This window comes from Cavia porcellus, unplaced genomic scaffold (genome assembly GCF_034190915.1).
Source record: "Cavia porcellus strain 051 isolate PalLab524CR breed Dunkin Hartley unplaced genomic scaffold, mCavPor4.1 scaffold_27, whole genome shotgun sequence".
Lineage (NCBI taxonomy): Eukaryota > Metazoa > Chordata > Mammalia > Rodentia > Caviidae > Cavia > Cavia porcellus.
In genome coordinates, this window is record NW_026947510.1 from 40,500,262 (window position 1) to 40,515,268 (window position 15,007).

A 15,007-nucleotide genomic window follows, 5' to 3' on the forward strand; every position below is an offset into this window, starting at 1 on the left:
TCTCAGTTTCCTCTTGTAAGATGGAGCTAATAATAAAATATACATCATAAGATGTACGTGAAGATTACATCAGTTAACATAAATGAAACACGTAGAGCACTTCTTGTTCAACTAATAAGCAGTGTGCTTTAGCTACCATACATACGGCCTATGAAAACAGGTTTATACATACATTTAACATTTTATATAAATTTAATTGTATGGTATGCATATTTATAGTCTTAATAACAGAACGTGAATTTTGAAGGCCCATTCATGTTTTCATAGTTCCAGATGCAAAAATGTTATAGCTTGCATACTGCGAAAGTATTTCCCAGAAACTAAAATTTAGAAACAGGATTATGTTCAATATATTTTAATAAGTGTGCTTCATATTATTGTCATCCTTCTAGGACTTTTAATAACATACATAATCTGCATACTGACTCTCAATTCTAGAGAATTCTGTCCCTCTGCTTTTTTATGTTGAATAAGTGATTATACTTTTGAGTGACTGAATGCTCTAAAATACTACTCATCGGAGCCACTTGTCTCTATGTGCTCTCCCAATTATTGCAGACTGAAAAAAAGACCAAATGACATCAAATATGGTCCAGGTCCACACCCCTTTTGGTTTCTTTCTGCACTGTTCTTTGTGTCTTTTGTAATGACTTCTCTTTCTGAAAGACTGGCATTCACCCTGGAGCTCGGAAAACAGAATTCTGGGCTGTATTCCATCTCCTTGCACCAAAAGTTGTCCGTGAGACAGGGACATTTTTCTCTCTTCCTTCCATGATAAATAGAGTATGTATTTCAACCACAGAAGGCCACAGTAGGGGGGAAATAGAATGGAATGAAAATTGTATAAAGTTGCGTGTTTCTTTGGCTGTTTGTTAACTGAAATGAAAAAGGATAAAATGCAGGAAATGAGCGAATGTCTACCACAGACTTAGCAGCGGGTGGTAGTGGTGATTTCATCTAAGATGAATACTGGTTTCACACCACTCTGAACATTTTTCATCTTTAGGCATCTCTCTTTCTCCTTAGGAACCCATTCTCTTTCCATATAAAACAATGGCACGTTTACCTACAGGCACAAAATGTCATACATGTATGTGCTAGGTCTATGCAGATAATTCTGAAAAACACACTAAGTGTGTTATATAATAAACTCTATTATTATGTATTTTAAAACAGTAAAGAAAATAGATATGCATTTGGGTGGTGTTCACTCTTTTCATTTTCTTCACACTAACAATGATAATTTGAGTCTTTTTTTAAGGTGTGAGATAAATATTTAGAGGTTTCTTCCAAATGAAATAAAATGTCACATACTTTGAAAAATATACAAAATATATTTGAATTTCACTGTGTATGAAAGATTAAAAAGCTGCATTAACAACATCTTTATAAATACAAGTCTCTACTCTGTGTATTCTGAGAGGGACTAATGATCAAAGAGAGGTTGCATGTAGCTAATCCTTATACTATTCTGAAATTTTTGCAAATTTTAACATACTCATGAGGACACTTGGCCAGTATGGTAGTAATAGTAGTTAATCAAGCTGATTTAGGGTAGGGTAAAATTTTTCTGACTTGAGTTCCATGACTGGCCTTACCACAAACCAGACATAAAATCTTGGATAAAAATCTATCTCTTTGTACCTGATTCTTTATTTGTTAAATGACTAAGTTATATCACTAAGTTACCTGCAGTGCTGATATTAAATAGTTGTATGAATTGGCTGAGCACTTCTCTTTGGAATCCAGCTGAGGTAATTTGTCCTTGGTGAGTACTTTATCTTTGTATGATCCTTTTCCAACAGAAGGAACTGTAAAGCAGGCAAGAATCGAGGAGAAACGCCAAAGCACTGGTGAGTTTAAAATGTGTCCTAACTCTTGCCTTTATTACTATCTGAGCTTTTATGAAGCAGATAAAAACAAGTATCATTCACTCAAAACAATGTAAGTGGCCTGGCTGTACTAGTACAATAATCACAGGTGCTGAAATGCAGTCTTTTCTCCAAATGTCTCCAACACACACATCCTAACAGGCTCAAGTGCAATTGCATACAAGCTAAGAATTTGAATTCTCTTCTATGTCCAGCATCCTTATGAGACAACAGGATTCCTGAATCTAGGAATCAGTTCTTGGCTGGATGTATGCTCTGGATTGTTTGTATACAATCTGAACACTGCTGCCATGATTCATGGGGCTGTCCTGGTCAGATCTTGGTATCAGATCATCTGATTTTTAGTGGTGATTTTCAGCCGCTCTTTCTAAACCACAGCTGTCCACTCACAAAGATTTCACTGATCTACAGTGAAATGAGAACACGTTAAGGGAAACTAAACTCTGTGTAAAGGAACAAACTTTTTTTTCAAGACACTCGTATGTTAAAAATTCCCTTTTTTTATGAAATAGAAGCTTAAGTAAGTACAGTGTTAGCTCTCCTCACTCAGCCCTTACTTGTGTCTCTGATTGGAATTCTTATGGTAGACCCTCTCCATCAAATTGAAAGAAACCAAAATGAACAACAGGGGACACACACACACACACACACACACACACACACACACACACAAATCCCACTGGGGCTAAAATCCAGAAGTTTTGGGGACCATTTGTTATCATAGTAGCAAGCATTTTCTGTAAGAATTATTTTAAAACCAGTAAATATTCCAATTCTGTTAATTATGTAGAATGATGTCTCCAGTTTCTCATGCAGCAATGATGCTGTTACAAGTGAAAAAATCAGGCCCATGTTTCTGCAGAAGACACTGGAATAGGAATTCAAGAATTCTTTTATTTACACAAATATACTTCTTTGTTTTGTGATGCCATCTCTGCTGGAGGTCATCTTGAAGCTTTTAAAATGGCCACATGTTCAGCAAAGTATCCTGTCTTCCCTTTTGTAGTACGATGTTAAACCTAGGAAACGCTAATTTCTGTTTAAACAAATAGCTGGAGGTCTCCACTGGACTAAAGCATTAGCAGGCTGTGGGTGCACATGGGCATGTGCCCACATGGATCAGAGCTAACGAAACGTGCACCTGCTGCTCCTGAAGCAGGGGGAGGGCTCTGGTTGCTTAGCAGCTGCAGGCCTCTGCGCAGAGCAGTGCAAGGTCACTCCGTGAAGACTCACCACTCAGGCAAGAACAACTGATTTCTATTAATAACAGTTGTCATCAAAATGATAAAACAAAAGGGGAAAGGGCACATCTAAGACTAATTTAAAGCAGCAACAATAGTTACTGGAGCACATTGAGAGTGACTCCAAAAAATTGATGGGGTCATTTTTGTAAGTTTTGTCTTTCACTGAGATACAAATGCAATTAGTATTATTCTGTTGAGCTCCCACGAAATATAGAGATTCCACAATCAAAAGGCTTAATTAAATAGTAAAAATGTAAGTGGAAGGTAAGTATTTAGCTGAATGGGAAAAACAACAGTGGATTTTAAACATGGTTCATTTATAGATCAATTTGTATCATTTTAAGCTTAGAATATGACTATATTTAAAAGTATATTACAATTTTTGATTTAAGAGCAAGACTAAAGCATAAATAATAAATGTACAGATATACTATTCCCTTAAATGGAAAGGTTGAATATCATGAAGACAAGGACAATCTCAAGGCAATTTATAGCTTTAATTCAGCTCCAATCAAATTATGACAGTTGTTAAAACTGACCTTGGAAAGTACAATACAAAGAGAAGCCAAGATAATTTTGTAAAACACTAAAGAAGATTTTCTCACTGAGAAACTGTTGTACAAGGCATGCGACTCTCAAAAGACTGGGATTGAATGAGAAAAGTAAATCTAAACTGCATCCTAATATAAATGATTTACCACATAAAGACAGCATTGGAAAAACAGAATTGGAAAGGTAGGAGCTATTTAATTAATGATAGGAGGATAATTAATCTTTTTTAAAAAAACGGTCTTCACCTTGTACTTCTTCCTAAAATAGCTTTAAATAGTGTGAAAACTTAAATATTAAAGAAATAAAGTGATCCCCTTCCATGTCCATTACTCCTCACATCCCTTATCACTGCTTGACATATTTATTCATTTATTGACTCCACTTTTCAGTAGACCATTATCTCAAAACTCAGAGGCTTCGTCCTTTTTCTGACTGATCGATCTTCAGTACCTAAACATTATTACAAATGCATGGGGGTGATTCATAAATATTTGTCAAGTGAATGAACAAAAACAGTGAAATGAAGCATGAGAAGGAAAGGAAGAAAAAAAAAAAAAGAACCTAGAAACAGTCTTTGCCAGAGTTTGAACATAAACACCATGACTACTTTCAAAACCCACAAACATTACTTTCTTCTTTCTTTTTAAAAACATATTTTAGCATATTTTACTAGCAACAAGACAAAGTGGAGAATGATTTACTCTTAACAAGACAAGGTAGGAAACAGTTTTTTCTTAAACTTCCCCAAATCAGTGATTAGAAGTTTTTTTTTTTCCTGTTACTCTTCTCAGCATTCCATTTTACTCTACTCCAGGTTTGCTACATCCGTATTTTCCTTTCTCCAATTAGAACGCTGCCTCTTTTTTCTGATGAGAAAGTATCACGTTGCACCCAGTTGCTTCTTGTCTCGATTTGACCCGATTTCCTCATTCCTGCATTAAAAGCTTGCAGAGCCACAGTGAGACACACAGTGTAGCCTCTTAGAGGGCATCTTTGCATGGTTAGACAAAAACCTGCACTTCTAAAACAGCTGCAGAGGGTTTCAAAACACTGCAACAGAATACATGATCATTTTGCGGGATCATAATCTTTGATTGGTGAGGAGGAGGAAACAAAATCTGACGTACCGAGGGTGGGATCATATTCCCAGATGAATCTTTTGGTTAGAAATCTCACCACAAGTGCTGTGAAAGGAAAAGAACAATGTATCAATCAAATTTGTTGATTTGTTAGGGGTCTTACCTTTCTAAGGAAAGAGAGATGCTCCATACAATTTTATAAGCAGTCAGTATTTCCTCAGTATATAAATCCAGTAAATTTAATTATGCTGCCTCCCCTCCCCTCCCCTCCCCCATCCCTCCCCTCTACTCCTCTTCCTTCTCCTTCTTCCATTCCCTACTCTTCTTTTCTTTTCAAATAAGAAAGCTGAAGCTTTGCCAGACTGATTTAAGTGAGCCCATCTAGGGAGTTCGTGGCAGCATCAGGATTTCACTCTACGAAATCTGCCTATAACGCCTGCAGTTTCTGCATCGTACCAAGCTGACTTGGTCATCTGGATAGCACTTCACTGGAGTATGCACTGGACAAGGAGGAGCCCTGAAACGTGAACCTTAAAACTTGGTGGAAGATATGCCGACCGTCTGCTTACATGTAGTTGTAAGCAGCAGACCGTCTGCTACGTAGCTTACTGTAGTTGACAACAGTCAACAGTGGTTTTTAATTTTAGGAAAATCTTTGAAGAGAGTGTCCCAGACACTTTAAAAACAGAATGAAATTACTGGATCTTTTGCCTGGAAAAATGCGCATGCACTCCATTTAGGGTACAGTTACAGCAGCCTCTGGAGGTCTCTAATGACCCTTGACTGTATCCCCGGGGCCCCACTGAGCTTAAATAAATACTCACCATCTTTTATAGTTAATTTTAAAAAGCTATTATTGGTGGTTTTATTTTTACTGAGACACTTTTCGATAGTGGATAAAAGACACTTCTCAAAGAAAAGAAACTGGTTAGTTGAAGGTTACTGTCAGACTGCTGTCACTGTTAGCTCCTACCTCTGCGTCTCCTATGAAAGACCTCAGCGCAAATTACAGCAAGGCTTTTGTGGCTCACTCAGACCACAGGCATCTGTGGCTTCCCTGCCAGTGACTGGCAATGTTCTTTCTAAAGACAGAGCGTGAGGCTGGATCTAAGCCAAGCGTCTGCAGAGCCTAAAGCAGCAAGGCCGTGGACCCTCTCATCCCTCCCACAGCGAGCGCCCTTGCGGTTACAGGGACAGTCTTTAGAAGCTGTCACCACTCATTCTCCTGAGGCTGGGGCATTTTTTCCTTGCATGTGTGAAGCAGTAAGGTCAGACAGATATTTTTCTCTTCTTTTAAAATAATTATTGGTGTTGGTAAACATAACTGCCCCATAGGATTCAAACAGTTCCATCTTTTTGTTTAAAAACCTTAAGGAATGAACTCTTCATATGAAAATTTTAATAACTGAATCTGATGTTCCTCAATGCCAAAACCATTTAAACTTTAATAATTTCTTAAAGTCTTCCAGAAATGTTTTAGACACCCTATTGACTTTCATAATCAAATACACTGAACATAATTGCACCATTTGGAATTGGTATGTGATTATGAGACATAATAATTGCATTTATCTTGGGGAATGGATACATACACATGTCATACCCCTGACAATTTTACGTCACCTTTCCCTCCTGGCCCTCCCCTCTCTAATAACCACCTCCAGGTTCTCTTACAATCTCTATAAAATCTAACTCCCTATTTCCTACCATTTCTCTATTTTGCTTTTTAAATTATTTATATAACTTATTCTGTGTCCTCTGAGAGGACAATCATTGCTTTTTACATTATTTATACAATGTGATATTTAACTGTCTATGCCTGACTTATTTCATGGGACAGTATAGTTTCTTTTTTTTAAAATTTTATTTAAAGAGAAAAAGAAAAAAAGCAGAGAAAGGGTACAAGTTATACAGATTTACAGAAAAAAAATAAACAATAGGAAATCACTAGTTAATGGATTACATATTGTCATCTTAGAAATAATTGTTCAAGTTACGAAATTAAAGCTTATAAAGTGGACATTCCAACAGTGAGACTGCAAACAGTTCTGTTCAATGATCCAACAAAACTCAGTAATATATACATGCAGTTATATCGTTTAGAGCACTTTCTTTTCCTCTCTTTTGTACAATGACAATTACACATTTTGGGTTTTGTTGCTCCCACAATTCTTATTACTTTTTTTGGAAGAGAGTAGAACCAAATGTGACATAACAGAACAGAGTCAGTCAAATCAAAAGGGTGGACATAATAGATAATGTAAAAGCATAATACAAGGTGATCAACAATGGTAGTTTCAAGAATTGCATCATTTTTAAATATTTGACTCTTGGTGGATAAGAAGCCTATTTCTTGGCTGGCGCAGTTAGGCGGCACTATTTGAAATCACAAAATGAATGAGATGAAACAAATCGATTGTGTTGGGGCTTCCGAGTTTCTAAAGTTTTGAAGGTGAGTTATATATATAAATGTATTCCTAACATATACTGTATCTGTCTTCTCTTGCTCCCTGAAACTCCCCATAACAACCTATCTCAACTTTATTACTTTTATTATGCCAGAGATTGATAAATCATATCAATAATCTTGGTATAATTTGTGAAATAGGGGAGGAAATTATTTCTGGGGTTATGTTTTAAGGAACCTCTTTTTATTTTATTTTTTTTATTTTATGGAAAAAGAAGCAAAAATTCGTGGACCCTCTTATAGTGACATACACATGATCTGGTGTTTGTTTTGGTTAAGTTTTTTTTTTTTTTTCTGACTTCTAGGTTACTGGCCCAGTTTCCAGCTACATGAAATAATCTTCCAGCAAGGCAATGGTGATGGGGTTAATCCACGCAGCCATCTAAATGTTTTAAATGTTCTTTTAAAGAGCCACACATAAATGCTTATTTTGACAATGCAATCATGGATTCAAAAATCAATCTATTCAAATGTACTAAAATACTCTGAAAAACTGACATTAGTTTATGCATTATTTGAAGGTATGTTTTCATGTCTCAGGTTATTCATGGAAAAGACACATGCATATATTTTTAGATTTTTAATAATATTTTAGTTTAAAATTATTAAAGAATGAAAATGATAAGTTTGCATCTGTGGGCATGCAAACTAAGTCCTTATCATTATTTAAATTGTGTCTAAATTGGGTAGATGTCATTCATTATTTCCCGATAAATTATAGAATGTCATCAGTCTTATTTGGGCCCCAAGTTTTATTATGGAATATGATTTTCATATGTGATACATCCTTCCATACCTCACCTCCTCCACCACTGTGGCAGCTATTTTCTGGCTTCATCTGTTAATACTAATTTTTTTCCCTGCATGATGGGTCTGCTTCTTCTGAGCCAATGATTTTGCTGAAACATAAACCATCTCATGTCATGTATTTGTCTCAATTTGTCCCTGACCTCAGTCTTTGACCAAGTACTGACTGAATGCCCACTCTGTACTCGTTCTGTGCTAGGTGTTTGGAATAACCTAGCTAATAAATCAAAGATCCCTGATGTTATAAGGCTTATTCTCTACTACAAAGAGGCAAATTAAAATAAAAATAATAGCTAAACTATATAATATACTAGAGGTAGTAAGTACTCTGGGAGTTAAAAAACAAAGGTAAAGAGCGGATTGGGTTGGAGATGTAGCTCAGTGGTAGAACCCTTGCCTAGCACGTGTGAGGACCTAGGTTCCATCTCCAGTACTAAAAAGAAGAAAAGAAGGAAGACAAGCACGTAACCAAGAGAGCAAAATAAAGGGATTGGCATTGAGGGTAAATCATGAGAGCTGTTATTTAAAATAAAGTGGCCAGCTTATATAAGCTCCTTAGGCAGATAACATTTGAAAGGGTTGGGGAAGGTATCTGAGAGGGCAGTGTGCCAGGCAGAGGGAACAGCACTGCGAGGCCTCTAACGTGGGAATGCGTGTTCCATATGCTCAAGGAAGGAACATCAGTCAGGGAACTGTGACTAAAGCAACATGCATGATACTGAGTGTAATCAGAGATCAGGCAGTTTCCCATCACTGTCCTGTTGTACATCCACAAACACCCTGCTGGAACTACAATGCCACCTGTGACTTACTCCTACTTAATACTTATTTATACTGTGCCACCATCACTAATAATAAGTTAACTCACTTCCCTATAACAATATTATTATTATTGTTGTTATTATTTTGCCTGATTTCTTTAGAATGTACATTTTATAAGTGCATAGAACTTGCTTTATTCAATTTTCTGGTGTCTAGAACAGTTCCTGGCACATGGTAGACTAAGAAGTATTTATTGAATACATGAAAAAGATGTATCAGTCCATGCCATTGATTATTTATATTTAACAGCTAACTGATAATCATGCATTGAAAGAAATAGCAGAAAAATTGACTCAGGCTAGCTCACCTTAGAACCATGCCACTTTTCCATAATTTTTATCTCAAGGAGTTATCCGGACGTATCATCCAAAGTGCTTTATAATGGTTATTCAGTGATCCTTACACAAATTACACATATTTTATCTGAGTAGTTAAATCTATAAAATTGATCCCATATTTCCCCCAAGAAGTTTTTCTTTTGAAGTAAAATGGTGACACTAATAATCTTTTCTTCTGCCAGAGGAAGTCTGATATAAAGTCCTTTCATCCTGAAGAGAAAGGTTGGGTCTGTTTTGTTACTGACAGTTGGCTCCTTACCCACTGCCTTGAAAAACCAATACCTTTCCACTAAACAAGCCAAAGATGTCCAGTGGTTAACTTAAGGAGGAACATTTTCTCATTTTGTCTAACTTGTAACTTTCATGACATGTGTTCATTTTTATTATTACTGGCACAAAAATTTCACTGTTATTAATGAAAAAAAGAATGGAAAATACAGTGTAAAGGAAATTTTTTAGATCATTTAATGTAATAACTGAGTGGGATGATATTTTGTTCATAAGTGAGAGCTAAAAGGCAGGATTGCTACATTCATACAGCTATGCTGTTTCTAAAGACAAATCTGGCTGGTTACTCAAAGTAATTCTTAATGTCATTCTAATGATGAAGCAAGCATCACAAATACCAGCTTGAATGATCAAAATAATATGTGTAAACAAACAGTCAATTGGATATGATCCATACAATAAATCCTTTAGAAAGAAATGAATTTTCCAAGGTAAATGAAAACTAATATTGATATTTTTAAATTCTAGAAATAAAAAAAGAAGGGCCATAGGTCTTTCAAATGTTGCTTGTAAGGCTCATACTAAAACAATTCCTTGTTATGTCATTAATTTTCACTTACATAATTTATAGAACAATCTAATTAGCAATGTATATCTTGTTGTTATTGCTTTCTTTGTAAGTCTCCAGGTGTACCGCTATTGCTGTATAGCATGCCTAATCCCAAACTCAGTAGCATCCAATAATAAATATTCATTATAGAGCCTCAAAAAATAACATATACTCAAATGATGAGGCTCTGTTGGTGGTATTAGACATATTCAGCTGAACTGATTTAAACTAGCCAGATCAGAATCTTTAAAAGAGACGAAAACATGCTTCAATTAAGACTCTATCAAGGGACACAATTCATCAGCTAGTTATCTTGAGTACCTTTTGAATTTTGCCCATAATCCTTTCCAAAGAAAACCCTAGATTTAATTTAAGCTCTAAGATAGTATATATCATTTCCTAATTCATATGAGAACAAATGTTAGTATGAAATCACTGTGTTAACAGATTCATGTTGTTTCCATACAGTTTGAAATTGTAATATCTGGTGACTTTAACACAATTTTAATAGCCTCCCACAACATTTAGTAAATTTAGGATGTCTGTTATGAAAAGTTTTAAATATTCAGTGAAGAATGAAAAGAGTACCTTGTTACACACAAAAAAGGTCAACATAGAAACTAATACAACCACAGTCCTTTGGGGGTTAGGACTAGTACTTATACAGCTTGTCATTTCAATTTTTTTCCATTTTATTTTACAATTAAATGAGTTAGAAGTATCAAAGCTTAAATCTATAAGAAGAAACAAATTTACACAGCATTCTAAATGAGAAACTTCTGAAAATAAGGATATATCCAGGAGAGAATATCTTTTCCTTGCTTCTCCTTTTTTTCCGCTTTATTCTAGTAGTTAAAATATAATTTTTTGATCTTAATGCCAGTAAAAACACAAAGCAACTGTGCATATTACCAAGCCCACATGGATTGCACAATCAACACTAAATTGCTTTCAGTTGGAATTTTATGACCTATAGTTAAAATGTCATCATAAATAACCCATATATAAAAATAATGAAAACCAAGAAAGTTGAATGTAACTTTAGGATTGTTTTCTCACTCTAGTAAGTAAAAACTTAAATAGTATCATAAAAATTATAATGGGGAAAAGTGCAAAAATAATGTGGCACTGTTACTATGGCCCACCTTCATTTATCGAGCATGTGCTGTTAGTTCAGACAGCATTTTAGACCTTTGCATCTATATCTTGACTCTTCACTTCCTTACGGTGTGGAATATTCGGATATGTGTGGAGACTAAAGGTCAAATTGTTTCTATCTTTTTCTGCAATGTGAGCCCCCTCCTGATCTCAGGATCCACATTCTTGAAGTATATCACCCTGATTCATTTAGTGCAATTCCTTCTTTCACAGATGAGAAGTTTGTATGAGAAACTTAGGGGTCTAAGTGCTAGGTGCCTCCATGGTTATTAAACCCTCAGTGCAAAGCATTTCACAGAGACCGCTGCATGTACTTTACACACAGATGCTTTTGACATACACACGCACAGTTCCATACACACACACCTCAGATGCCCATCTGACCTGTCTACCTTGTGAACTTGACTGAGAAAGGTAGGATCCACTGTAACTCTTCTTGTAGACCAAAGAGAAGCCACTGTCTCTACCTTCACATTATTAGTCTTAAATTTAAGCTTTATTCTTAAGTGGATAAAAGGTTTCTAAAAAGTAAAAATTAGCTTACACCTTAGATTTGTGGAGAGTTTTTATTGTGAGATGAGCTCATTTTATTAACCTAAGAACTAGTTCATCAGCTGTTAGATTAAAGTGTGCATACATATATCAGATGCCTTTAGGAAGGCTTTTATTTTTTCTGTGCCAGGGATCGAACCCAGGGCCTCCATTCTGAACTACACTTCAATCTTTTTGTTTGTTTGTTTGTTTGTTTGTTTGTTTTTGTATGGGGAATTGAACTCAGGACCTTGCATTTGCCAGGCAGGCACTTGTGCCACTGCGCTATATACCAGCTCCACTGAGTTATATCCTCAGCTTCCGATCCCTTTTTGTATTTTTAATCTTGAGACAGATGCTCAGTAAGTCACTAAATTCCCTAGGTTAGGTTCAAACTTGTGATCTTCCTGCTTCATCCTCCCAGCATGCTAGGATTACAGACACACACCACCAGACCTGGGTAAATTTGACTGTTTTAAATAAAAACATTAAAGGAATTTTAGGAATGTTAAATATCCAAAGTGCAGTTAAATATATACTGGTACTGATTATATGCTTATTTCTCATATAAACTCTTAAAAGTAGCCATTAATGTTGCCTAGTTTACACGTAAGAAACCTGAGCAGAAAGTAAAATAAACTTATCTGTGTTTATGGAGCAGTTAAGTTACAGAACTGAGGTTGAACCCAGCTTTATTTACCTTAAAATGTGCTTTTTCCACTATACAATACTTACAACTACACTTTAATATATCCAGGGATATGATTTAATTATGCATGGCTCAACGTTTTCTTTCCACATGAGCACACAACCCATGGAGCAGCATGGTTTGAGAAATAAATTTTTTGTTCATGACTAACTTTCTTATTCTTTAGTGGAGAAAATTTGCATGACCAGAAACCATAGTAACACAGAGGAGAATATAAATTTCAAGAAGCAAAAAAGGAAACTTTAGGGTAAGTAAAGCTTTTGTGTTTCCTCTTCAAAAGGTCTTTGGAGTTGCAAAAACAAGAAAAACAAAGAATACAATGTGAAGTGTTATGTGATAAGCAATTGTCCCCTCACCAGTTTACTAAGTCATTGACAAATTCTTTCTTTGAACAACAAAATGAGAATGATGAACCATTTCAAAAAACTAGAAAACCTGCAAAGAAAATAAACACAGTTCCTACTCTTGAGAATTTGAGATTTTCGCCCTTTCCGTGACTAAGGAACAATAAAAAGATTAGTGCATAAATCAAAATATTATCTAAGGGTAGCAATGACAGCAAGTCACTTAACATTATTATCTTTCTTCTTCTTCCTCGTCTTCTTCCTTTTTCCGTTTTCCTTCTTCTCTGGGTGCAGCTGCTAGAACTTGAACTCAGGACCTTCACACTGAGCTACATCCTCATTCCCATATTTTACTTTTTTAGTTTGAGACATCAAATCACTAAGTTACTGAGGCTGAGCCTGAACTTGTGATCTTCCTGCCACAGCCTCATAGAGTGCTGGGACTTCAGGAGTGCACCACCACGATCTGCTGACACCATACAGTCTTACCACAGGGCCTGGATCAAATAAGAAGGCCAGGGGGCTGGGGATTTAGCTCAGTGGCAGAAGCACCTGCTTTGCAAGCATATGGTCGTGAGTTTGATTCCCGGTACCGATAAAAAATAACCATTTCTCTAGCTCAAAGATAACATTTGGACCTTTGTCCACTTCCAAATTAAATTTTTCTGTTCCCCCGAACCATGGGTGCAACATTCTGCTCCTTCATACCGTATTTGGGTCTTAGGAATACCCTCAGCCACTTCCTAAGTATGCGTCCTTCCTGTCAGCGTGTTTATTCCTCTTTCTTCTGTGACTGCTCTGGCCTTCTCCAGGACACATGGGCCATTGTGCCCCTGGGGAAGAAGAGAGTTACAAGCACCTCAACACTCCTGATCTACTCTGCCCTTTGGGCGCCATGACAACTCTTTGAGGCTTTGGCTTATCAGTTGTTGGTGACAGCTGGGAGTAAGACTATGTCAATTTGGAATCTCAAAATCCCTTAGTCAAACAGGACTAAAAGCCATTTCTGAACTGAGAAGCAGTGTTGTAAAGAGATGGAAATGAGCTGAAAAGAAATGGGTTGTTAAACAAAAAAATCCTCAGAACTTTGTGAGACTTGAAATGTCAGGTCTTGAGCAGAGAAGCTAAAAGCTCTGTTGTGACTGCAAAAATCAGATTTCAGACGTATTTATTGATTCTAAGGTTAATACTTATAAATGCTTTTCTATTTAGGTACCCTGTCAAATCTTTCTCTCTTTTCCATGTATGTGTTTCACATTCATTTAATCAATAAATATTGATTGAGCACTCTGTGAAGCTAGGAAAAAAAAGCAACAAACAAAAAATTCCTCAGGTAAGATGTTAGCAATGACTCACAGTAGAGCTAAACTGTGAGCCAACTCTTGGAAACTCTTAGAAACTCACTAATTTAAGAAGAGAAGTTCAGGCGGCCGGCAACCATGGGCAAAATCCTATGCACAGCAGAGCCTCCTTCAGCTAGGAGTCTCACATAGTTTGGGACAGGTGAATAGTGCATGGGTGGATCTGTGTGTGGGTCAGGGATTAAGGATCTCTGGTCACAGAATATAGAGGAACTCATATGTAGGAGTAGGGCACATAAAGATGCTGAGTAGAAGGATCTCTGGTGTTGTTCTGGTCCAGAAATCTTCACTGCTTGGATATGGAGAATGCAGAAGGATTAATGCAAGGGTTCCATGTAAATAAAGTCTGGAGGTAGCATCATTATTTGAGTCAGAATATAATGAATAAATGAATCAAGAGTAAGGAATGTTGAAGCTGAAGGTGTTAAACATTAGATACAAGCAGGTAAGGAACTGCCATTCTTCCACCCAATTAGCCTGTCTTCCTTTATTTTTCCATCCATTCTTTGTCTTTCCATTCATCTATCCAATCAATATGATTTACTGAGTGTGTGTCATGTTTACTGTGTCAAACATCACACCCGATACTGTTCCATGGGCAGCTGTCATCAACCCTGAAGCCGAATGGAGTGATCTTTGCTGGAGTGCCATCTTCCAGTGGGCTGTAAGTGTGATGAGTCCAGTTAAGATGTTGTGGGTAAATAACTTAAAGTAAGAGAGTCTGACTTAACTCAAAACTCGAGTTTTTTAGCCTCATCTCATGGTGGTCTCACAGCCTACCTAAACTTTACCTAAACTCCTCAAAATTTCCAGCCGAACAACAACAAAAAACCATTAACAGATCAAATCAAAGCACAAAAATGAG

At 36.4% G+C, this 15,007-nt stretch overlaps 1 protein-coding gene across 2 annotated transcripts in view; it reads right to left on the minus strand.

The window, feature by feature from the left end:
- Window positions 1–15,007, minus strand: part of Rerg (RAS like estrogen regulated growth inhibitor) — a 124,656-nt gene that overhangs the window by 7,728 nt on the left and 101,921 nt on the right. For both annotated transcript variants that reach the window (XM_023565299.2, XM_003470317.5), the window contains exon 3: window positions 4,816–4,872. In XM_023565299.2, coding sequence (XP_023421067.1) covers window positions 4,816–4,872 — 57 coding nt within the window. The remainder of the gene's footprint in view (window positions 1–4,815; window positions 4,873–15,007) is intronic.